Raw genomic sequence first — 27460 nt, 5'->3', positions numbered from 1 at the left:
TTCCCCTCTCCTTCCCTCTTTCCTGATGAGGCAACAGTTTGTTGCGAAAGCTTGAATTTTGTGTGTATGTTTGTGTTTGTTTGTGTGTCTATCGACCTGCCAGCGCTTTCGTTCGGTAAGTCACCTCATCTTTGTTTTTATATATAATTTTTCCCACGTGGAATGTTTCCTTCTATTATATAGATTAGATATAAATTGTGTTATGTAGGTGGTTTGGTGTCAGGATTGCATGGATTACATCTTCAGGCTGAATTTAAAAATTGGCTACAGAAATTAGGAGCTGGATTTCTGTTTACACATAAAATAAAAATACAGCAAAGAAAAACATGCAAATCTCAGAAAAACGATACGATAGTCTTTTAGACTATGGTCGTACAACTTCATGCAGTAGTCTGACGACACATATAGGCTCAAGTAAAAACACAGAGTTAAAATGTTCAGTAAAACAAATCATCTTTCTAATAAAATTCTGATTCCATAAATTACATTTTGGAATGCTACACTAATTACACTATTAAAATAACATGAAACAGATATATTTGTCATGCAGATCCTCAAGGGCTGAATCACATCTGCAAGAAAAACCTGTGAGCTTATGCTTGTCAAATCTTTTTTTATGCTACATTGACTCTTAAACTGGGAAAAGATTAAGTTGCAAATAACTATCAGATATTCAAGAACATAGTTTTCTATGAAGATATAAGAACAACTGCATGATAAATAATTATTTTATAAGCTATCTGAACCATACTTGTATGTTTCCGGGAAAAGTAGAAAATTTTGCACTGTGATATCTGTGTAGGATGTGTAATGTGTATCTGATTTGTATAAGAAAGGAAATCTTGTAAATGTGGTTAATCTAAGCAACATAAAGGTAGAGTGAATACTCATATTTTTTTATTTATATATATATATATATATATATATATATATATATATATATATTTTTTTTTTTTTTTTTTTTTTTTAAGTTTTGCTCTTTCCTCATGCACCAGATGTATAATCCTACCTGCGGACAAAGGCTCCACCACTGTTGTTTTGATCCGCAAGGATTACCTGGCAGAAGGACTCTGCAAGCTGTGAGATACTTCCACATACAAACCTTGCCACAGTGACCCCATTCCAGAAATCCAGCAGGATCTCCAGTCACTGTTCAAATCCTTCGGCCCATCCCAGAACCTCTCCCCTGAGTCCATCTCTCTACTCACCCCTACCACTCCCCACACTCCTACCGCCTACATGGTCCCTAAAGTCCATAAATCAAACCACCCAGGATGCGCCATTGTGGCCAGCCACTGAGAGAATTTATGCTCCCATACACCAACACCTTCAACCCATTACCCAGAAAGTGCCTTCCTACTTAAAAGATACCAACCTTTTCCTCCATCAACTCTCCACAGATCCTGTCCTTTTACCACATGATGCCCTGCTCATCACTACTGATGCTACCTCCCTTTACAATAACATTCCTAATGCCTATTGCCTTACTGCTATTGAACATGACCTTTCCCAACGCCTGATGGATTCCAAACCAACAACCTCTTACCTAGTCACCATGACCAACTATATCCTCATCCACAATTACTCCTTTGAAGGCATTACGTACAAACAAATCCAGGCACAGCTATGGGCATGTGGCACTATCCTATGCCAACCTGTTCATGGGCAATCTAGAGGAATGCTTCCTAAAAACCCAGAATCCTAAATCCCTCACCTGGTTCATATTCACTGATGACATCTTTGCGATCTGGATTGAGGGCGAGGACACTTTATCCACATTCCTTCAGAACCTCAACAACTTCTCCCCCATTTGCTTCACCTGGCCCTACTCAACCCAACAAGCCACCTGTAACGTTCCCTGGCAAACTCACGTTATTAAAAAAAAAGGAGTTTATTTGTACCATATACGCCGCTCTGGGCAAGTTGTATATATCGTAATTATTGAACAAAAATATTACTGAATGTGGTGTAAAAGACATTTGTTATTCTCCTTATATTTTTTGTTGTAATATTTGTCTGTATTTAGGATAGGAATTTTTTCTGTATTTATTATGTGATTGTAAAATGTGTCAGTATTTGCGATAGCAGAGATATGTTGCCAGAAGAGAATAATATCGTCAATTTGCAAAGAAATGTTAATAGTCAGCAATACTATTTAAGCACAATGCATTATGTATTCTTTGGTCTTCTCTGTTCAGAAGTCATTGCGGTAGGACACTGTGAAAGAGTTTTTTACGAATGGGTAGACTTCTTTTGTCTCTGTCTGGACTTAGCCGCCATTAGACGATGCGTTACGAATTAATGTGAGTTGTATTGTTGTTTGATCTAAATATATTAGAGTTTATCAAAAGTGTGAATTATTTATGTAAATTAGCTTGCCCACGTCATCTATAAAATTTCTTTAAGAATTTTTCAGCATTTTTTAGCGGTGTTGCTGGGCTGTGCCGCGACCAACAATAGCAAACCCGTAAATCGGGAACAGATGCATAAAAATCAATGGTGAATTAAGAAATTGTTCTTCTTTTTCAGTGATCCTGTGGCTGATAAAATTTGAATTAATTATACGTTTGTGCATTCGTAGGCGGATAGCTAATGTTAGTTAACATTGAAATTTAAACAGTTTGGTTCTTTCAAAATATCTTAAATGTGTAATGAAGTAGGTTTGATCAGTGATAAATGTCGGCTTGGCAATAATTAAAACATTTTCTGCTAATAGAGGTAATCTTGTGTTCTATGGCTAGTGCCGGGATAAAATTCAGTAAAAATATTTAACAAAAAATCCACTGCATCAGGAAAGTGTATGCCAAGGCCGAATGATTTAAAGGACCCAATTCTCAACCTAATATTCTTAACCAGTTCATATGAGTTCACGTAAATATTATTTTTTCTTTAAATGTACGTAATAATTAAGTAAGTAAAAATTTTTTATTACCACACGAAAATAAGAGAGTGGTTCTACAACAAAGTTCGCACGAAAGAAAATTAACTTAAAAACAACAGATAAATTTTATTATTCTTCTTTAACGAAATTTCAAATCAATCCCATTCATTTCGATAGACGATTTCGTTAAATTGGCGCCCAACGTGGGGCCAGAATATGCAGTGGCCACTAAATACCCGTGAGATAACTAGGGAATTAATATAGTCGAACTTTGTTGCAGAACATTTAATAATTTTTCTATGTATTGTATGTATTGCATAACCAATATTGTGTGGTAATACCTGTGTATGATTTTTTGCATGAGAACACTATGTACCCAGAGGCAAGCTGAAGAAGAGAGCTCAATATTTCGAAAAATTAATTACCTACCACAATATCAGGGGGCAGCTGCACCCAAGATAGATCACCAAAAGGTAAAGCTACAGTGTAGTTGTCCTGTGGGTAGTAAAGTAGCCTCAGTGCAGTGTTCTCGGATCATTAGTGGTGTGCTTGTTGTTAGTAAATTGTTTTAAAATAACAGGACATTTAGGTAGTTAGTCATTGTAGTATATAGTAAGTGTGTATTAGTTAATGTCCATTTCTTGTGTGATTATGTCAGTGAAACCTGAGTGTTAGGATATTTAGTTCAGATTTTATTTCTTTTGTTTACTATGGTTAGATTGCGTAGTCAGAAAGATATCAACATGGATAATGAGCAACAGTCAGTAAGTAGTGATACCGAGTTGGAAAGTGGGACACAAAGTAATGTTAGTGACGTAGTTCAGGAAGTACAATGTGAGAATCTGGGGGCAGAAGGACAAGAAATGTTGCCATTGCCACCCAGTGATTCAGTTGATAGCGGAAATACTGTGCCATCCGCAAGCACTGGACACGGACCAGAGAGTGGTGAGGTGTCAGAAGTGCAATCATTAAGAGTTATGTTCGAGCGCATGCTCAATTTCCAAGCTGAATTTGTACGTGTGCAAGCAGAGCGTGATAGAGAACGTGATGCTAAACAAGCAGAACGCGATAGAGAACGTGATGCTAAACAAGCAGAACGCGATAGAGAACGTGATGCTGAACAAGCAGAGCGTGACCAGAGATTGGTAGCTGAATTTGCATGTATGCAAGCAGAACGCGATAGAGAACGTGATGCTGAACAAGCAGAGTGTGACCAGAGATTGGTAGCTGAATTTGCCAAACAAGCAGAGCGCGATAGAGAACGTGATGCTAAACAAGCAGAGCGTGACCGACGCCTGCATGAGAGGGACTTGCAGTTGATGCAAACTTTAGAAGTTATGCAAAGTGAGATTGTTAGTTTAAAACAAAAATATGAAACCATACCCAAAACGGTGCAAGAATTAAGCGAAAGAGTAGATAGTGTTCAAGTGGCTAACGCCAATATAGTAGAGGAAATCAGTGTCCTGACTAATAGGGTCGAACAACTAGAAATACACACAACTCAAGTAATTGAGAATAAAGTGATCGAACAAGTGCACAAAGTAGAAAATGAAGTCATAAAAGAAATAGATCGGAAAGTGCACGCCGCAATTGAGGCCAGAGATGTGGGCTCAAGTGCGGATGTGCAAGATCTAAAAAGGATAGTGCACAAAGACATTCCGCTGTGGCAGCGGAGTGTGGACCGTCGTCTTGCCGAGATGGAGCTTAGCTTGCGGCATGACGAGGCACGGGCGTATGTCACGCCAGCCAGGTCTAACAATGATAGGCATATAAATACTGCAGTAAAAAATTGCGACTGCGAGACAGAACAGGCAACCAATGTAAGCGAAACAAATAAATGTCATTCCAAAGTAGTGATTGAAGAAAGCTTGATTAGGAACCGACAGTTTCAGATCTTTACAACGGAGAAGAAATCTGTTCACCCTGTAGTGTTTATCAAGCGATTTAGAAACATTTTGCCTAGCGTTTGGAGTCATACCCAGAAAATACAGTTCGTTATGTCTTACATACAAGGAGATGCTGCATTATGGGCAACCGAAGCAGCTGACAGTTGTGATACATATGAGCAATTTGAAAAAGCATTCTTGGCCAAATATTGGTCAACATGTATCCAGGAGAGATTACGGAAGGAGGTATATAATCCAGAGCCGTATTCTCCACGACTAGGCAATTTGCGAAAATATTTCGAGAAGTACATTAATAAGACCCGTTACTGGGACGAACAGATTTCATCCCGGGATTTGATCAGGCTTTTGAAATCACACTTGCCGATACATGTAAAGGAAAAACTTATACACGTGCCTGAAAATGATATGGAACATTTCTTGTCTGTTCTGGACTCAATTGACCTGATTCAGGAGGACGTTAAGGCAGCCTCTGAACAGGCTAGAAGTAACGGAAATGGTTATAGAAATGGTAGAAATAACACGCCTCCACCAAGTAATGGAAACGGCGGAGGTAATAATAGGAGACGAGATTATGCACAAAACGGAAATAGAGGTAGAGACCGGAGCGGCAATAGTCCGCCGGTGAATAATGACCGGAAAAGGAGGTTCGATGACCAGTATGAGACAGGCCCACCAAGCAATAATAGATGGAAAAATGCCAGGGGGCCGAGCAACACTAATACTTATAATGATGCAAACCGAACTTGGCCGCAGAACCAGAGGCCCAGTCCGGACCGGCAAAACAGTGATAGATATGACAATAACCGACCGCCACCACAAAATGCGCCAATTGCGCAACCGTGGCGGCCGACGCAACACAACGTGCACATAGTGGAGGTCAGTGACACAGAGCAGCCACGCCCATCCACTAGCAATAATTCAACAAACTAGATGCAGCCGAGATACGCTCTCCATCGTCGGCTGAGGTTTGGAGTGAGAGCAGTCCGACACAGAACAAAACACCGAACAAAATCTGTATCCTTAGGTATAATGACGGGGTACAGATGGGAGATGAATTAATAACTGAACCATCCACGTGCATAAAGGAGCACAAAGACAAAGTACAAGCGATAATAGAGATCAAAATTAACAATATTGATGTGCAAGCGGTCGTAGATACAGGTGCTACTGTCAGTGTTATGAGTATGGACTTATTCAAAGTACTGGGGAAGGAAAGGCGTATGCTGACTTTTCCCGTGAATAATTGTAAAGTCACTGGAGCCATAAGTGCACAGCGACAAATAATTAAACTCCAAGTGCGGGTAGAGATGTATGTAGGGGATGAAGCCATAGCGTGCTCATTCCTGGTAGTAAAGGGTTTAAAGGTAGCCTGCATTTTGGGGGTAGATTTTTTAAGAGAAAGGGACGCAATAATCGACCTTTCTCGGGGAAAATTAAGCTTGATGAATGCTGGTAGGAGAATAGAATTGTCCATGCTCAGATCTGAAGAGGTACCTGTACCTAATTGTAACGCTATTAACATAAGGTGTAGGAATCAGTGGATACTACATTTAGACAATCATTGTCTAGGTCAGAATCTCTATTATCCTGACGTACAAGATGATCAATTAAAAGCAAATGTGGAAGCACTTGTGAACAAAGTATCACAGTCCGAAAATTTGAACTCTATGCAACAGCAGGATTTGGTACAGTTATTATCTAATTATGCAGATGTATTTTCAGAACGACCAGGAATTGTTAAGGGATATCAGTACAATATCGAGGTAAAGCCTCACAAAACTTACTGTCGAGCCTCATACTCCATTCCTTGGTCCAAGAAGGAAATAGTAGCTAAAGAAATAAGAAAACTGATCGAGTGGGGAATAATAGAACCGTCTTTGTCCCCTTATAGTAGTCCTTTGGTGGCGGTAGCAAAAGCAGACGGACAGGTACGGTTAGTACTAGATGCGAGAGACATAAATGAAATTATTGTACCTGTTAGGACTCATCCGGAAAATCTTGATGAGCAAATTCAAAAATTTCATGGAGTGCAATATTTGACATCTATTGATATGAGAAGTTCTTTCTGGCAAATCCTGCTCACACCCGAGTCAAGGAAATATACTGCATTTATATTTGGGGGAAGGAGCTACCAATTTAGGGTACTACCTTTCGGCCTAAATGTAAGTGCAGGAGTTTTTATAACAGCCCTCGACGCGGTTTTAGGTCCGGATTTGCTGCAAAGGGTAACAGTGTATGTAGACGATCTAGTGATTGCCACTGCCACCTGGGAGGAGCACGTAGAACTACTGAGTAAAGTCTTAGAAAGGTTTAAGCAAGCGGGAGTAACAGCGAATCTTGATAAATCCAAATTTGGACGTAATCAGATTAAATTTCTAGGTCACATAATAACACCACAAGGCATCAAGCCTGACAGCAAAAAACTTGATGTAATTCGTGGGTTTCCTAGTCCGAGAACTAAGAAACAGCTCAAAGCATTTATAGGTCTAGCATTTTTTTTAGACGGTTTGTTCCAAACCAATTAATGAATAACGAATCTTTATTGAACCTGTTGCGTAAAAATGCGCACTGGGTGTGGACAGAAGAATGTCAACGCGCATTTGACGCTATCAAAAATGCCTTGGTGAACGCCAACATACTGCGACACCCAGACATGACAAAAGATTTTTATATAGCGACAGATTCGTGTTCATACGGTCTGGGCGCGTGTTTATTTCAGTGGGACAGGAGCAACGACCCCACAACAATCAATGTAATCGGATTTGCCAGCCGCACACTAAACAGCTGCGAGAGAGCATATTCCGCTACCGAATTAGAGGCTCTTGCAGTGGTTTGGGCGGTAAAGAAATTTAACTATTACATCTATGGTAAAGAAGTCAAAGTATTCAGTGACCACCAGGCTTTGAGCTATTTAATGACTTGCAAATTATACCATACCCGCTTGCTAAGATGGAGGTTAGCATTACAGGAATATAAAATTAAAATCATGTACCTTAAAGGACAAGATAATGTTGTAGCAGACGCCTTGTCGAGGCTTCCACTAGGGCAATCCTCAATGTCAAATATTTTGGAACAATCGGAGGAATATCGAATACTATTAGTACAAGATAAGGTACATAGGAGGGACTTTTTACATATGTGTAAAAATATGTCCATATTGCAGGAAACTGATCCGATTTGGCGAGATATCATTAGTAAAATTAAAGAAGGAACCAATCTTAAAAGTGTTCAGAATTTCAAAATAGTAGATAATATTCTGTATTATAAAACAGGTGTGTCAAATGACCATGGAGTCGTGTGTATACCACAACAGGCTATCCCAGCTGTAGTGTGGCACACGCATTTAGCATGGGGTCACGCTGGGATAGGCAAGACAATAAGGATTTTGTCCAAATTCTGTTATTTTAAGGGGATAAGCCAGCAGACTCGCACCATTATCAGGACTTGTCCTCTGTGCCAAAAGGCTAAGTTTCAAAATAAGTCCACAAGGTTTGAACTGCATCCTATAGTGCCTCATCGACCACTTCAGTTAGTATCTATAGACATAGCAGGACCCTACCCACGAGCCAGGGGTGGATTGAAGTACATTTTAGCGGTGTATGACCTTTTCTCTAAATATTTAAAAATATACTGCCTTAAATCAGCCACTGCTCGTGGAATAGTTAAATGGTTAGGGAAGGAATATTTTACACAAGTGGGTAAGCCTGAAGCGATAATATCGGATAATGCTTCCTATTTTACAGGCCATACCTGGAAAAACTATTTACATGAACAAGATATAAAGCATATACTAATTTCCCGTTTTCACCCACAAGCAAGTTTAGTAGAGAGAACATTTGGAGAGTTAAATAAATTTTTCAGGTTATACATTGCATATAAACACACAAGATGGCCAGATCTGATACCTAAGTTTGTAGAAGTTCACAACGCAACCCCGCATGCTTCTACGGGGTATCCACCAAACGAGATTATAATGAATAATAATAGAGTTTTGAATGAGTGGCTGGCACCTTTGCCTAAGGTCCCAGTCATTCCTGAGCCTAAGGAAGAGAAGATAAGAAAAGCAGGGTGCAACCTTACCAGGTGCGCTCAGAAAAGGAAAGAAAAATATAATCGACATGTGACGAATAACCAAAAATTTAGTGTTGGGGACTTGGTACTCTTACGCAATCATCCTAAGTCCTCGGCATCCTTGAAACAGAATAGCAAGTGGCAATTGGTGTACAATGGACCTTTTAGAGTAGTAAGTGTGCCACATGAGTGTAGCTATCTCTTAGCAGATCCCCACTCAGGGAGAGTACGGGGACTGTATCCGCGTTAGGATGTAAAAGCATTCCTACAGTAAAAGACTAATAGTCCTATGTGGACACCATTCTTTTGTAAATAATGAACATTAATGATGTGTGATCTTTAGAGATAATGTACTAGTGTAGAAGTGTTTAGTTATAAGAATATGATTGACTTTCTCATATGTATGGATATTTGTGTTATGTACTCTTTTAATTTGTGTTATCTAGAACATGCTCTAAATGTTTGCACAGATAATCTGATTAGTGCAATTATTTGTAGTGTTAAGCTGTGACAGAGTTCAATCAAAAAGAACATTTTAGTAATGATTAGTTAGTGTACTACATAATTTTCTATGTGCCCAAATTTGAAATATTTCTTGGCACAATCTTCTCTATTATGTGTATGTATGTATATATGTGTAGCTGTCAGATTGACAGATTCGAACCCAGAATAATATCAATAATATGAGGCCCTGAGAACTTTATTATCTAACCAATGTTATTAGAGAAAATAATGCACCCAGTAGTGACCCGAGGGCACCACGGGAGGCAAACTTGTTGCAAATTTACGTAATGCAAAGTTACGCACAAAGAAGCTTCAATTGAAGCATGTGCAGATTCAAACAGTAAAAAAGAGCTAGCCAGATACAGTCCAAGTCAATTTTTGCCTACAGAGACTACACTGTAGTTACGTAGGACGTTGATAGTAAAGTGTGACATGAGTTCAAAGGATTTATTGAACAATATGCCTGAATCCGGCTGGAATGCACAAATAAAATCTACTCGAACACGAATATAGATGACTTTTGGGCAAACTAATACCAAATTTTAATATTTTGTTACCATGTACGCAAATATCACACCTTGGTAAAGAGTTACGAATGTGCTATTACAAAAAAAAAAAAAAAAAAATTGCACAGCGGACATTGTAAATAAAAATAAAGGAACTTAAACAAAAGTGCAGTATTGTGCGGCAGAGACAGACAGTGACTGTTAAACCTGCAGCAATACGTCACAGAGTAGTTGTGTATAAGTGATAAAAAACTGTATCATCGCCGTGTGTGCAAATGGACAAGGAACTAGCACGACACGAACAGTGAACCGATAACGGACGGTGGATCAAGCTAGTGTCAAACTTTAACTCTTTGTGTGTCAAGGGACGCTAGGAAAGCGCATTGACTACGAAGATACATTTTGTCCTAAGGTGAAAACTTGCGTGTGACTAATGACAAGTCATGACGTGGTGAAAAATATTGTATGCCCATAAAACGTGTTACTGTGACAACGAAACATTGTGCAAACCAGACTAGTGAAGGCCTACTGAGTAATAACTGCCACTAACTGTGTGCGTTCTTTCCCACAGCAGGAAAAATGCCTATAAGGATAGTACACTGTTTCTGAACTTGTTGCATGTTTCCTGGAGCACTGCAAGAAAACGTCGCACGGGCGAGCGGATATCCAACGCGCATCCGGCTACATCAGCTATGCAGCGGCCGCAGCAGCCCATAGCAGACCAGACAGACAGCCACGCCCCTCCGCGCCGTAGCTGTCAACGCCGGGGGCGGTGACCTACACGGAGTCAGCGCGCCGCGCCGAGCGCCGCTCAACAATCACTCCGCACCGCTCACCAAATACAGCATTATTGATTTTTTTTTTATGTTCACATAAACTGAATAACATGTCAATGACTTCATTTCGATAAACATTGAACATTTACTACGTAGGACAAGTGACCTTGTAGTGTATCACACGAATAATAGTATCACACACAAAAAAACTTCAGTCGAACTGTATGTGACTGTGATATTGTGTAATTGTGTAACCGTTTGTGACGAACTGAATTTAATTCAAATGAATAACTGCATTTAATTCAAATGACCATGAACCAACTGGGATGGCTAGGCTCCGGCACAGTTTTGCCCAGGTTTCCTGTTTGCCTACGCCCAAATGGGGGAGCCATGAACTTATATAATCCTGGGACTAAATAAAAGAGCCATTCCGTAAAATATACAAGTGTAAAGAACGTTACTGGCACCATTGTGTCAAAGTGTAAAAACTCTTTGCCAAATGCTGCCAGGGGGCAATGTAACGTTCCCTGGCAAACTCACGTTATTAAAAAAAAAAAAAAAAAAAAAAAAGAGTTTATTTGTACCATATACGCCGCTCTGGGCAAGTTGTATATATCGTAATTATTGAACAAAAATATTACTGAATGTGGTGTAAAAGACATTTGTTATTCTCCTTATATTTTTTGTTGTAATATTTGTCTGTATTTAGGATAGGAATTTTTTCTGTATTTATTATGTGATTGTAAAATGTGTCAGTATTTGCGATAGCAGAGATATGTTGCCAGAAGAGAATAATATCGTCAATTTGCAAAGAAATGTTAATAGTCAGCAATACTATTTAAGCACAATGCATTATGTATTCTTTGGTCTTCTCTGTTCAGAAGTCATTGCGGTAGGACACTGTGAAAGAGTTTTTTACGAATGGGTAGACTTCTTTTGTCTCTGTCTGGACTTAGCCGCCATTAGACGATGCGTTACGAATTAATGTGAGTTGTATTGTTGTTTGATCTAAATATATTAGAGTTTATCAAAAGTGTGAATTATTTATGTAAATTAGCTTGCCCACGGCATCTATAAAATTTCTTTAAGAATTTTTCAGCATTTTTTAGCGGTGTTGCTGGGCTGTGCCGCGACCAACAATAGCAAACCCGTAAATCGGGAACAGATGCATAAAAATCAATGGTGAATTAAGAAATTGTTCTTCTTTTTCAGTGATCCTGTGGCTGATAAAATTTGAATTAATTATACGTTTGTGCATTCGTAGGCGGATAGCTAATGTTAGTTAACATTGAAATTTAAACAGTTTGGTTCTTTCAAAATATCTTAAATGTGTAATGAAGTAGGTTTGATCAGTGATAAATGTCGGCTTGGCAATAATTAAAACATTTTCTGCTAATAGAGGTAATCTTGTGTTCTATGGCTAGTGCCGGGATAAAATTCAGTAAAAATATTTAACAAAAAATCCACTGCATCAGGAAAGTGTATGCCAAGGCCGAATGATTTAAAGGACCCAATTCTCAACCTAATATTCTTAACCAGTTCATATGAGTTCACGTAAATATTATTTTTTCTTTAAATGTACGTAATAATTAAGTAAGTAAAATTTTTTTATTACCACACGAAAATAAGAGAGTGGTTCTACAACAAAGTTCGCACGAAAGAAAATTAACTTAAAAACAACAGATAAATTTTATTATTCTTCTTTAACGAAATTTCAAATCAATCCCATTCATTTCGATAGACGATTTCGTTAAACACCTTCTTATTTTTTGACCACCTCAAAGGTGACTACCGTATTTACTCGAATCTAAGCCGCACTTTTTTTCCGGTTTTTGTAATCCAAAAAACCGCCTGCGGCTTAGAATCGAGTGCAAAGCAAGCGGGAGTTCTGAAAAATGTTGGTGGGTGCCGCCACAACTAACTTCCGCCGTCGAATATATGTAGCGCCACACAGGCATGCTTTGTAGGCACAAAGATAAATACTGGTACCAAAATCTCTGCGTCAGTAAATAAATTAAAAAAAAAAAGTGGAAGACGAGCCTTTTTCCTCCGCTCAGAGTTTGGAGCACTGCGTTTTGGTACATTATCCAACGAAGTAAATACAAATTCTGTATTGTTGATCTTTGAATGTAGCAGCATTTCAATGTACTACGAAAATCCGACTGGCAAGACTGTTTGGGATGTTTGTCAATATGGCCAACTCTACGTTCTGAATTTTTTCCTACCTGTGAGAAGAGATGGTTGCTAATAGGAGCTTTTATGACTTGTGAATCACATGTAGTATTCTCTTCGCCATAAGATTAATACGAATATAAACATTTTGCCATGTATTGTTTCGTGTTTACTACTATCTCATTTAAATCCTGTCTGCCTAATAAACTACGAAACTAGAGTGAGACAACAGCAAACGCGGAAGAATATACATATCATGTCACGTTTATATTCGTATTATTCTTATGCCTGATAGTGATACAGTCAGAAATGAAGCACGGCAACTGACTGGATTTTTAAATCTAAGATGACTAATTTCTGTGCAGAATGTAATGAACTAAAGAGGCGCCTGCAAAGATTTTCAAACGAAGAAAAATTTTCGCTAAAATTTCGTTCAGAACATCGTCTATCATACGCAGTCTATTATTTGGTTCTTGTTGATCATTATCAAAGAAAGAAGTAGTGTAAGTAACAACAAATGTTTCGCTAATGAGACGACTCCTCTCTATTTTTTATTTGTAAGCGGCGGTAGTGCACACAAAAGCAAGCCACGCCGCGAGCGGCGACAGGCCGTAAACACGCACTATCAGAATGTGGCAAACAATGCATGACACAGTACAGTAATGCATTTTCAGCTTAGAGTGACGTAAACACCTATAACAAAGAGAACGGCACTATCAGATCAAAGAAAAATAAGCAATCAATTCAAACCAGATGAAGCACGTGAAAAAGGAAGGATATCCGTATAAATACGGATGGAGCGCGTGACGCGTAGCAATGGCTACCTGGTAAACCGTAACTGCTAAGCTTACGACTCGAACCAAACTACTGCAGCTCTATCATCATTCATTCGACCTAAATTGTGTCTCATATTACAACTAGGCGAACTTTGTTTCGATTTGGAGGTGCGACCTAAAACTTTTTCTCTCCCCTTGATTTTCGAGTCTCAAATTTCAGGTGCGGCTTCGATTCGGGAAAATTTTTTTTCCTTGATTTCGAGTCTCATATTTCAGGTGCGGCTTAGATTCGAGTAAATGCGGACATCAGTACCTCCATCCATATCAAACCTAATAACTACCAGCAAAAACTCCACTTTGACAGCTGCCATCCATTCCATACCAAGAAGTCCCTTCCGTACAGCATAGCCACATGGGATCGTCGCATCTGCAGTGATGAGTGGTCCCTCTTGAAATATATTGAGGGTCTCACTGAACCCTCCCAACCTTGTACAAAAACAAATCTCCTGTGCCTTATCTTTCCAGTCTCCCACCACCTCCCAAAGTCCTACCGTCCAGCCACAGAGGAACATTCTTCTCTTAACTCAGTACCACACAGGAATAGAGCAACTGAATTAATTCTCCGCCAGGGTTTCGACTACCTCTTATCGTGCCCTGAAATGAGAAATGTCCTGCCCACTATCCTTTCGACCCTTCCCACAGTGGTATTCCGCTGTCCACTGAACCTACACAATATACTCATCCATCCTTACACAACCCCTGCTCCCAACCCCTTACCTAATCGCTCACACCTTTGCAATAGATCGAGATACAAGACCTGTCCCATACGTCTTCCCACCACCACCTACTCCAGTCGGGTCACAAACATCACCTATCCCAGGGCTACGTGTGAAACCAGTCATGTGATCTACAAACTAAGCTGCAACCATTGTGCTGCATTCGTGACAACCAACAAGCTGTCTGTCCGCATGAATAGCCACCGCGACAAACTGCGGCCAGGAAACAAGTGGACCACCCTGTTACTGAGCACACTGCCAAACATGACATCCTTCATTTCAATGACTGCTTCACAGCCTGTGCCATATGGATCCTTCTCGTCAACACCAGCTTTTCTAAATTCCGTAAGTGGAAACTTTTCCTGCAATGCGTTCTATGTTCCAGTAACCTTCCTGGCCTCAACCTTTGTTAGTCACTGTCCTCACCCATCCAGCCTCTTCCCTGTTCCCATTCCAGTACTACACAGCCATCATTTTCACCAGCACACCCAGTCTTTTTACTTCTCTCCTTTTCCGCTACTTCCCCCCTCCCAACCACTTCCCTGCCCTCCATCTAACCTGCAGCACTTAACTGTCTGCCACCCTTACCATACTATCCCTTCCCCTCCCCACCCTAACCTCCTCCTTACCCCCACCCAGTCGCCACTCCCATCACGAACTGGTGCTGCTGCTTGCGGTGTGGTTTCATTGCCTGAGACTGCAGTCATGTGTGTGAGTTGCTTTTTGTGTGTGTGTGTGTGTGTGTGTGTGTGTGTGTGTGTGTCCATTATTTACAAAGGCCTTACTGACCGAAAACTTCATTTGTGGTAGTCTTTGTTGTGCCTATCTGCAACTCAGCATGCCCACTATATGGTGAGTGGCAGTTTTCCTTTTCATAATATTGTTACATTCCATCCTGAATTTTCCATTGTAGAATCTTTTCTTTGAAACTTAGGTCAGCAAGATATAACAGCACTGATGAGGCATTTGCTTGTAAATTAAAACAGTTTTCAGGCTTTTGATTTATGAATGTCTTCTACTCAGTCACCTCTATTTGATGAGTTCTGATCTGTTCTTTTATGTGTTTTAAGATTAATCACGCTGTACAACTCCTGTTTCCTAAGGTATAAGTGTGACACATTTCAGAATTCAATCCACTGTTTCATTTTTATTGAGTACAGATGTTAACGTTACCTCCAAATTGTGTGCAGCTGCTCTGAATTCTTCCAATTCCTGGTCTTTCATAGCAAATGAAAGAGCATGGAACTTAGCCATACATTTCAGAACTTCTGCACAATGTTCAAAGTTATATGTTTCTTGTCCTTTGGCTGGCTGGAAACCAAGCACACTCAGGTCTTCCAAAACAATGTAGTCATGCTCACCATCTGTAAATGCCTTATAGCACCTGTGAAATTGAAATATAGTATCAGAGAAGTCAAAATGTAACTTTTATGGTATGAAACCCATGAGCAATTGAATTAGAGATAATCGTAATGTTGGAGAGCACTCCTGGCACCATGACAAATAGAACAGTTCACGGTATCATGCAGCTGCAATTTAGGTAATACAGTCAAATGCAGTATGAGAAACACCCACAGTAAGAGTGCATATGATCAGAGCCAGTCAGTTGTTGCCCAATTCACAATGATACCCTCCATCTCTGAAGTCGTGCAAACACTGCACTATTCAAGTGTTTATCTTGAAGAGTGTAACATAATTATCAAAAAATTGCTACTGCTTGAGCCAGCTGTAGTGGGTAATAATGTGTTGTTCATAGCGGATTGCCACTGACTATCACGTACTGTAACAGTTCATAGACATACCACAGGGCAGCATATCATTTGCGGATTCAATGCTGGTTAACACAAACCGAGGCTTTCTCCAGTGAAGGATTTCACATAGGGTAAAATGGGGTCTAAGATAGAAATCCCACCATGCCTCACTCAAAATGATACAGGAATCTACTGTTGGACCATGTACATCCATTTGTTCCACTACAGCACCTGTAGTTTCAGGAAGAGATGCACCACCCCATTTCTCCTAATCTATGTTAGAATGGTTAGACAAACAAGGTCATTAATGTTCAAACAAATTTCAGTCGTCATGTAATTCATCCCAAAATATTCAACTGGGTACCTGCCAGCTGCCTTCAGGTAAGCCATCAATGACTGACGAAGACTTCCTCTATTCCGCAAGTATGGTGTGAGTTTTCTGCACCTGTGAGTGTTCCGCACATGAGTCAAAATAAAGTTGACAAACGAACCACGCTTCCTGGCAGCAGCGCTCTTGCTGGTGGATCTGTGGAACTCGGGTGTCCTCTGCATTACTGCTTGCTGCAGTTGTTGACATGCTCTGTCATCTTCGATTAGAACAAATTGTGGAGATAATGGGGTTCCATGCACTGTCCGACTGGTGGCCACTATTATGGTTCATCAGCTTTTCTGCCAGGTGTATTTACACAGTTTCTTTAATAATGGAATTCCAAAAAGATGTTGCTGTGGTCAGAATCATAGTTCTGTCACTCTCAGTTGAATGTACAGTGGAAATACAGTGTTCAGCAATTGTGGTCTTGCTTGGTTGCAAAAGACGAGTGCAACATAGATGTTCAGTGCATCATTCTTTTACAGTGCATATGGTCTGTCCTGTGTAACCCATGCCACATTGACAAGGTATTTTGTAAATTCCAGCCTTTTGCAATAGCAAGTCATCTTTCACTGAGCCCAAAAGGTCTGCAATCTTAGATGATGGATGGAAGATCACTGTCACCTAAAATTTACTAAGGATTCTTGTTGTTTTAAAACGAAATGTTGCCCACAAAAGGAAGAAAAGCTAAAGATTTTCCCAGTGTGTTCTCCTCTTGGTCCACTGCCTAATTCTTGGTTTTAAATGAAAATGCTGTCAATCTGCTGGGTATAATATCAATTCTTTTCTGCAAGCTCTTTAGGCAAACTATTGTGACCTGAGACAATGGAGCTCCATATATAAGTGTTTTAAGCACAGTGATGTCTGCCCTGTCTTGTCCTGTCATGTTGACACGTATGTAATACACTGATTGCTAGTCTGGGTCGGTTTGTCTTCACGTAACGCACACTACCTGACAAAAATATGAAGCGCCCAGGTATGCACCAGTGACAAGTATGTAAATTATTAGAGCTGCAATTCTGTGCGACAGGTAGAATGGCCGCCAAAATCCTTTACTTTTGTTCATGGGTAGGGCTTATCAGTGGTGTGAACAGCGTCGGATGTCATGTTATTACTCTGAAGGATACGAATGTAGTGCATGCTCGCGTGAGATAGCATTATCAGCAGAGTTTGAAAGCGGCCTCAGTGTGTCTCTCCAGTCGGCCAGCTGGTCGAGTCATGCGATATTTGGAAATGTGTGGTATTAGGGTCAGATCTGTGTGGTGTTAGGGTGTGACAGTGACCTGATATTGGACTGCTTAAGAACGTGAAGGCAGGGGTACTCGTCATCGAGGTTCCAGTGGACCATCTCTGACTGCCACCTGGGAAGATCTCCAGATTTTGCATGAAGTACTTTGTAACCTATTAACATCTGCACCTTCTGTCCGAGAACGAGTGCCGGACACCCTGGCACATTCTATGTCATCCTACACCATCGGTTTCAGACCAGCAGCAGGAGGATTAGGGAATCACCGTGCGTTGCATAGGCTGCCGATAACACGAGAGATGAACGGCTGTGTCTGCAGAGGTGCAGTGACCGGAAAGACACATGCTACCAAAGGATGGCCTCAGCGGTGAGCAGGAGTCCTGCACTTCGTTGGTGAGTACGACGATGACCTGCTCCAATGTTGCTCACAATTGGACATAATAGAACACTTTCCTTCTGAAATTTTGGAAGGACATAAAGTCTTGGTGATACACAACTGTGTGGTCTTAACCTCTTAATGATCTCTTGTGGTAAGGAGGAGGAATTCAGCAGTGCAGAAGTTTATCGTTGCACACGTTCTGTATGGCCGTAATCGATCCTCCTATAGGCAGAGTCATTTAGCGGACCATACGTTTTATCATCATACATACTGTGAGGTTAAGATACTACATTCAGGAGGAGCTTTGAAAAGGGCGTAGTAAGTTTCCCTTCTAATTTCTTCTGCAGAATTTGAAGGTGATGTACAGCTTCGTCAACACCACTCGCAGATACACTCCTGGAAATGGAAAAAAGAACACATTGACACCGGTGTGTCAGACCCACCATACTTGCTCCGGACACTGCGAGAGGGCTGTACAAGCAATGATCACACGCACGGCACAGCGGACACACCAGGAACCACGGTGTTGGCCGTCGAATGGCGCTAGCATTTGTGCACCGGCGCCATCAGTGTCAGCCAGTTTGCCGTGGCATACGGAGCGCCATCGCAGTCTTTAACACTGGTAGCATGCCGCGACAGCGTGGACGTGAACCGTATGTGCAGTTGACGGACTTTGAGCGAGGGCGTATAGTGGGCATGCGGGAGGCCGGGTGGACGTACCGCCGAATTGCTCAACACGTGGGGCGTGAGGTCTCCACAGTACATCGATGTTGTCGCCAGTGGTCGGCGGAAGGTGCACGTGCCCGTCGACCTGGGACCGGACCGCAGCGACGCACGGATGCACGCCAAGACCGTAGGATCCTACCCAGTGCCGTAGGGGACCGCACCGCCACTTCCCAGCAAATTAGGGACACTGTTGCTCCTGGGGTATCGGCGAGGATCATTCGCAACCGTCTCCATGAAGCTGGGCTACGGTTCCGCACACCGTTAGGCCGTCTTCCGCTCACGCCCCAACATCGTGCAGCCCGCCTCCAGTGGTGTCGCGACAGGCGTGAATGGAGGGACGAATGGAGACGTGTCGTCTTCAGCGATGAGAGTCGCTTCTGCCTTGGTGCCAATGATGGTCGTATGCGTGTTTGGCGCCGTGCAGGTGAGCGCCACAATCAGGACTGCATACGACCGAGGCACACAGGGCGAACACCCGGCATCATGGTGTGGGGAGCGATCTCCTACACTGGCCGTACACCACTGGTGATCGTCGAGGGGACACTGAATAGTGCACGGTACATCCAAACCGTCATCGAACCCATCGTTCTACCATTCCTAGACCGGCAAGGGAACTTGCTGTTCCAACAGGACAATGCACGTCCGCATGTATCCCGTGCCACCCAACGTGCTCTAGAAGGTGTAAGTCAACTACCCTGGCCAGCAAGATCTCCGGATCTGTCCCCCATTGAGCATGTTTGGGATTGGATGAAGTGTCGTCTCACGCGGTCTGCATGTCCAGCACGAACGCTGGTCCAACTGAGGCGCCAGGTGGAAATGGCATGGCAAGCCGTTCCACAGGACTACATCCAGCATCTCTACGATCGTCTCCATGGGAGAATAGCAGCTTGCATTGCTGCGAAAGGTGGATATACACTGTACTAGTGCCGACATTGTGCATGCTCTGTTGCCTGTGTCTATGTGCCTGTGGTTCTGTCAGTGTGATCATGTGATGTATCTGACCCCAGGGATGTGTCAATAAAGTTTCCCCTTCCTGGGACAATGAATTCACGGTGTTCTTATTTCAATTTCCAGGAGTGTATTAAAGGTGATGCTCTAGGTTTAGGTGCAAAATTGAGTCCTTTGCTTAGTGCAGACAGTATCAGATCATTCAGATTTTTTTCTGTTATATTAACAACGGAAGGTTGGGCAGTTACCTCTTGTGACGACAATGGCTGTGGCAACAGACAATCAAATTTTGACATCTGCTGAAAATTTGTATTCTTATGGATTCAGTCAACTTGGCCAAAGTCATTCCATCAACCCAATCCCATGATACAGGAAAAAGATGTGTTACAACTTTAAGATGTAACCTGTTTTATGTTCAAGAAAGAACAGACAGACAGCGTTGCAACATGCAGCTCTTTGTCTCCCTTGGTGGCCAGCCTTTTTATGAAGGATTCTGAGGAGAGAGAGCACTTGAATAAACCAACTGTGTTTTGGAGGTATGTGAATGATACTTTCATATTGTGGCCTTATGGAAAAGAGGAGATAAATTGATGGAGTTTCTTTACTATTTCAACTCCATTCACAACATTCGGTTCACTATGGAAATGGAGAAAGATGGCCGTCTGCCTTGCTTGGATGTCTAGATTACACAAAAGAATGATGACTATCTGAATAGTTTATCATAAGCCCACTCATACTGGTTTGTATTTGCAAGTGTCAAGTTGTTATCACACATCACAAACTGTGGGCATGCTTAAAATAATCTTACACAGAGCATACACTGTGTCAGTTTGAGATAGTTCGCCTAAAGAGCTCGCCCACCTAATGACAACGTTCAGAAAAAAATGGATATTTCACCCAGCAGATTAACGGGACACTGTCATTTAAAACCAAGAATCAGGAAGTAGATAAATGGACAAAACATACCAGCTTTAGCTTTTCTTCTGTTTGTGGGCAACATTTTGTTTAAAACAGCAAGAATCCTCAGTAAATTTCTGGTGAAAGTGATTTTCTGTCAAACCACCTAAGATTCCAGACCTTTTGGAATCGGTGAAAGACGACTTTCTATTGCGGAAGGCTGGAACTTACAAAATACTTTGTAATGTGGAAAGGCTTACATAGGACAGACCACGCTCACTGTGAAAGAACATTGCACTGAACTTAAACACTGCGCTCAAGTCCGCTATTGCAGAACACTCTATTTCTCTTGGACTTTCAATTGAGAAAGACAGAACTATAATTCTGACCACAACAACACCGTTTTGGGATGCCATTATTAAAGTATCTGTGGAAGTACACCTGGCGAAAAGCTGGTGAACTGTGACAGTGGCCACCAGTTGGACAGTGCATGGAACCCCATCATCTCCACAATTTGGTCTAATTGAAGACGACAGAGTGCGCCAACGGCCCTGTCAAGCGGTAATGCACAGGATAATCGAGTTCCATGGTTACATCAGTAAGGGCACTGTATATTGTAGATGGGTGTGATCAGTGCTTTCTTCCAGTCACTGGGCACAACTTGTGTTTAAAGGATCTGACATTTGAGAGAAAAGTGTGTGTCTCACCATCAGCTTTGATGAACTGCCATTCTTTTCATTTAGGGTTAGCAGTTAAGAGGTCATACGTTAGGAAGACATTCCATTAGTTCTTGTGTCTTGCAGAGTCCATGCCATAGTATGTCATTACTGTCATCAGAGTGAAAGGGGTTGCTGTATGCTAATAGGTATGTTTGGGTACTTCGATTGCTCATGGGTGTACATTACAACACAAAAATAAATTTTGTTTCCTTAAAATAATATTTTAATGGGTCTGAAGAAACTGTACATAGTCTGAAAGCACAATTCCTAGTTTTGTAGATGACTTAACTATGGTGGAAGTCATCTCATATGTCAGTAAATTATGCTTTTTAAGTTACAAACATACTTGCAGTGACAAATGATCTGAGATTTCAGGCTTTCAGAACTAATGTTGCCCCTGTCAGGAGCTAAGGATGTTAGATTTTTTTAAAAAGAATTACAATTCTGGCAAACATAGTTCTGGAAGAGCTAAATTATTAAAAATCGAAGTCCAGAGATGTATTAAAGTTAACAAAGAAGTGCAGAAAACATGAAAAGAATTTGGAAAATGAACTTAGGTTTTCTTTTTAAAGTCCAAGTTACACACAAGCATTTGAGGGTTACAATGGGTAAGAGCAGTTGTAACTTCCATCATGGAAAGCCTTGTGTCTCTCGCTAAGAAAAGGGGAAGCTATTTGTGTGCCACTTTTTCTAATAATTTCTGTTTGTGGCTACCTCAGCCACCTTAGCTGATCAACATAAAACACTGCACTAACAGCTTGCATAAGAGGTATTAAATTAATAATCCTTTATTTGCCATGTGACTTCAGAGGTGCACCAATAAACACAAATTTTGTTTCCAGTATGACTCTCAAAAGATAAGTAAGTCATTTTCAATTTGCATTTGATCTGCGTTGTATCTGCTTTCCATTAAACTGCCACAGCACAGACTTTTCCGCGGTGCGTCTCATAAATTGTGACAGCAAGCATGTAATCCTGAACTGTATTTTATACACACATCAAAGAAAGTTTTGGCATCACCCCGGTTCCCAGAACTCCTCATGATAGATATTGACTGTGGATATTGTATCACAGATGCAGTCCCTTTGACTGTTCAGAAGTTCCGAGCAGCATCTATTAGCCAGAGGGGTTCCGAGAGCCAATCAGTTACAGTCATTCCACCAGGAATGAGGTACACGGCTCATGTTGTCTGTAGTTCAACATTGCCTAGACAGTCAATACAGCAGTTCGGTCACGTCCACATTGTTACTTTGTGCCAGGAAGGGCTCTCAACAAGGGAAGTGTCCAGGCGTCAAGGAGTGAACCAAAGTGATGTTGTTCAGACATGGAGGAGATAAAGAGAGACAGAAACTGTCGACAATATGCCTCGCTCAGGCCAGTCAAGGGCTACTACTGCAATGGATGACTACTACCAACAGATTATGGCTTGGAGGAACCCTGACAGCAATGCCACCATGTTAAATAATGTTTTTTGTGCAGCCACAGGACATTGTGTTATGACTCAATCTGTGCGCAATAGGCTGCATGATGCGCAAATTCACTCCCGACGTCCATGGCGAGGGCCATCTTTGCAACCACAACACCATGCAGCGAGGTACAGATGGGCCCAACAACATGCCAAATGGACCGTTCAGGATGGGCATCATGTTCTCTTCACTGATGAGTGTCACATATGCCTTTAACAAGACAATCATTGGAGATGTGTTTGGAGACAACCAGGTCAGGCTGAACGCCTTAGACACACTGTCCAGTGAGTGCAGCAAGGTGGAGGTTCCCTACTGTTTTGGGGTGGCATCATGTGGAACCGACGTATGGCGCTGGTGGTCGTGGAGGGCGCAGTAACAGCTGTACAATACGTGAATGCCATCCTCCGACCGACAGTGCAACCATATCGGCAAGGCATTCATCTTTATGGATGACAATTCGCGCCCCCATCATGCACATCTTGTGAATGACTTCCTTCAGGATAATGACATTGCTCAAATAGAGTGGCCAGCATGTTCTCCAGACATAAACCCTATCGAACATGCCTGGGATAGATTGAAAAGCGCTGTTCATGGATGACGTCACGCACCAATCACTCTGAGGGATCTATGCCAAATTGCCATTGAGTGGTGGGACAATCTGGACGAACAGTGCCTTGATGAACTTGTGGATAGTATGCCATGATGAATACTGGCATGCATCAATGCAAAAGGACGTGCTACTGGGTAGTAGAGGTACTGGTGTGCATAGCAATCTGGACCACCACCCCTGAAGGTCTTGCTGTATGGTGGTACGACATGCAATGTTTGGTTTTCATGAGCAATAAAAAGGGCGGAAATTATGTTTATGTTGATCTCTATTCCATTTTTCTGTACAGGTTTCAGAACTGAGGTGATGCAAAACTTTTTTTGATTTGTGTTTTAAAGCAACATCATCTGGACTGATTCATTTCACCATGAACTACCACACACTATTCTTATGAGCTCTTAATTATTTCTAGATACTAGGTTGTTTTATGTAGTGACTGATTACTTAAGGAAGATAGCATTACCACAACAACAGATTGTTACAAATGCTAGGCAAGAAAGGAGCAAAGGAAAGAGAGTGAGATAGTAGAGAAGAAATTATTGTTAGAAAACATGACTGTGTGAAAGATGCAGTCAATTGCATTGACAAAATAAAAGTGTATCCCCTATAAATAAAAGAGTGGATAGCGTATACTAATGATGTGTTATGCAATCTATTTGTGGATATTTAATGCTCTGGATTGAGAAATGTAAAGGTAGATCATTAGGCAGTGTGTGTCAGATGCACCACTTTAGTAACTTCTTTTTGAGCTGCTTTAACACTTACTATTGACCCACTGCCAATTTAATTTATTTATATACGATGCAATGTTTTCATGCAAAGTGTTGTTATGGTATGAAGTACAGGCAGTGGAGTATTAAATGCAAAAAGCAACTTGCCTCTTTTTCTGGTTAGTTTGTAATGAAAATTGTTGGCTCTCATAATAATAACTACATAACTATGAAGCATGTAATAGTAGATAAACACTAGCTGTTTAACAAAACTGATTTTTTTTTTTTCTAATTCTTTTATATCCATTTTTACTTGTGTAAGTACAAATGGTAGGTAGCAGTTTAGTTGTAGTGAATTGTTAATACAGCATAGAGAAGTACTTTCTGACTGCCACCTTTTTATTAATTTATATTTTGTCTCATTCCATACCCCTCAACATCCTCCTTCACAGTGAGACTTAACAATGATCACTTTTGTCCAATGGAAATTGCGTGTCTTGAAACTAACCTTGGAATTTGTGTAAACACATTTTTCGGCTTTTTCTTCTTCTGAAATGCCATCATCTTCTCAAGTACCTGAAATGCAAGACGAAAGCTACTGACAGCTCCTGCAGGTACAAAGAAGTTATATTTATATAGCCTTGATATTAAAACCATCAATTTTATGTTTCTGCATACTGTACATAACAAATATGAGGTTTCATGAAGATGGATGGATTGATGAGGTCAAAGGGTCCAAACTACGAAATTATCAGTCCCTCAGTCCTTCATGTGTCAAGTCAGGAGGAGTCCCAAGAGAGGAAGGACATAAAAGATATATCCCGGTGAATCCTGTTGTATCTGAGAATCAAATACACCGTGAGATAGAAGCAAACAGAAGTGAAAGAGGCGTAAATGGGTGAAGGTAGGAGAGTGCCCCGCCCAGAAAGCAGCTGGAGGCCTCCAGGACATCTTGCGATGGGAGACACACCCTCTGCATCCATTACCACAAGAAAACTAGCAACAAGGAAATATTGATAAAATCTCAGGAAAGAGAATGATGATGATGAGAATGATAACAACATTTTTCCATGATATATGTTATAGTGATGTCAAATAACATAAATAAATCCTTTATTTATTTTTTAAAGTACTCAGATGAATAGAGTTGCTGACAAAGTATCTGACATTTATACAAACATTTAGATTTTCTTATTTCTGTTGAATATTCATTTTCATAATTAAATTATAATAGCTCTATTATTTGTAAAGGTTAATTACTTATAATAAACAAAATTACATATACTTATTATATTGTTACTTGTTGTTATATTTTGTATGACACACATCTTTCAGTATTAGGAGAAAAAGCTAAAATTTACTTTACGACAACCTATCATTGTAAAAACCAAAGATTTTTAGCTCTAACCACCAATTTACACTTTTCCATTGTTCCATCTTGTTTTGTGGGGTAATGTCGAAAGCAGTCGTGACAAAGTGTAATGTTACATCTGTCACAAAATGTCAGTGATGTGCCTTTGCAACCTTCAAACTGACACCATCTTTGGGAATTACGTGTTGACATAAAGTGGTCCTTTCCATTATACCTCACTTCACGGAATGCTCTTCCAGGTGTTGATAAAGGATGTCTCATTCTGCAATTGGTAGCCATTTTCAGATACTGAACAGTAGGACATCAGTTGAACTCCAATGAATCCAGAGATCTTGCTCCATGTACCATGTGGTATATGATCCAGTTGTTCACAACAGCCATATTGATTATTCTTGCAAAGAGAGGCCTGTACCATTTCTTGCCATGTAAAGAAGTGGCATGTTTCCCAACAAGCCTGTCGTGATGGTCTGCTCCTTCAATATTTATATTGTAATTCTTTATAAACTGTGGCTGTTGAATGCTTGTTTTATGCTTAAGCTATTCTGTTCCATCTACTTGCAGAAGTAAGTGGCTCCACACTATCAAAACTGGTGCCAATACAGATGCATTTATTATCATATTATCATTCCCTTTAACAAACAGAACTTCACCACTTGTATCAAAGGCAAAGTCATAAGTGCCAAAAGGCAGTACTTTTTCCAATTGCTTTGTTTCTTCAAGAGAGCACTTTTCAGTTCTGTTTTCTTGTACTGTACTTGTTGCCTTAAATGGAATGTGTCGCAGATGCAGCAAGAGATCTCAACTAGTGAAATAGTTGTCGAAATAAATAGTATGAACCTGAGGATTTTCAGTGCACTCCAGCATATTTAACACTACCCTAGGTCCAACACCAAGCTCAGTGTACAAATCAAAATTGGAGGAGATTAGTGCTCAATGTACCGTTACCAACGAGGTCATTAGAGATGGAGCACAAGCTCGGATTAGGGAAGGAAAGTGGCTGTGCCCTTTTGAAGGCGCCCTCCCAGTATTGGCCTTAAGCAATTTAGGGAAATTATGGACAACCTAAATCAGGATGGCCAGATGCAGGTTTGAACCATTGTACTTCCAAATGGGAGTCCAGTGAGCTAACCACTGCACTACCTCACTCAGTACAAATCACAATTGAAACAGTAACCATTAGCAGTACACAATATTCATAGGTTATAGGCAAATCAACGTGATTTGCCTCAAATGAATTGTTTTAGTGTGTGATACTCATAATGCTTCACAGTCATTTCATCAACACTCAAGTTTTCTGAAAATGTATCAAATTGCAGGAAGAACTTTTTCATCTTTGAAATTAGTGGTCTAACCTTGCATCCTCTACCATGTTTGTTGTCTTCACTTGATCATTATCATTAAAGTCAATTAAAGATTTTATCTTCTGATATATCGCAACATAGCTTTCTTGACGATTTCCAGTCCTGAGTCATCATCTTAAGACCAATAACATGGTGTTTCTGATGGAAGTCTGTGGTACCCTGACAAAAGTAGTAAGCTTGGGAATACTCTCAGTTCTTCAGTGTCAAAAGAGAAGCCTTGTATGTTTTTAGAACAACTTGCATACTGCACTGATTCTCTCATGATCATACATTATTGAAATTCAAGATATTTTCTCCAACTTCAAGTGGTGTGAGGTCCTTTATTTTGTTTTACATTTCTTCTACAGCTGCATCAGCTGAAATGTCCTGTGTAGGAGCTGCAGTTGGCTGAAAAGTTCCTTCTGTTTTCTTCAGTTTATCTTCACTACCCATTACTTCATTACTCACAGTCCCCCCAAAATGAACTTCCACTGATCCAGGAACATCCAGAATATTCTCAGTGCCTGTTTACCATCATTTGCCTCATCTTCATCAGTTAA

At 40.8% G+C, this 27460-nt stretch overlaps 1 protein-coding gene across 1 annotated transcript in view; it reads right to left on the bottom strand.

Moving 5' to 3' along the window:
- The window catches only part of LOC126484648 (uncharacterized), a 53879-nt gene that overhangs the window by 5909 nt on the left and 20510 nt on the right, over positions 1 to 27460 (bottom strand). The window contains exons 3-4 of the mRNA XM_050108238.1: positions 24697 to 24764; positions 15543 to 15753 (exon numbers count right to left, since the gene is read on the bottom strand). Coding sequence (XP_049964195.1) covers positions 15543 to 15753; positions 24697 to 24764 — 279 coding nt within the window. The remainder of the gene's footprint in view (positions 1 to 15542; positions 15754 to 24696; positions 24765 to 27460) is intronic.

Source organism: Schistocerca serialis, chromosome 6 (genome assembly GCF_023864345.2).
Source record: "Schistocerca serialis cubense isolate TAMUIC-IGC-003099 chromosome 6, iqSchSeri2.2, whole genome shotgun sequence".
NCBI classification, from domain to species: Eukaryota; Metazoa; Arthropoda; class Insecta; order Orthoptera; family Acrididae; genus Schistocerca; species Schistocerca serialis.
The sequence above is the reverse complement of the archived record's forward strand: the minus strand, read 5'-3'. Positions and strand labels throughout refer to the sequence as shown.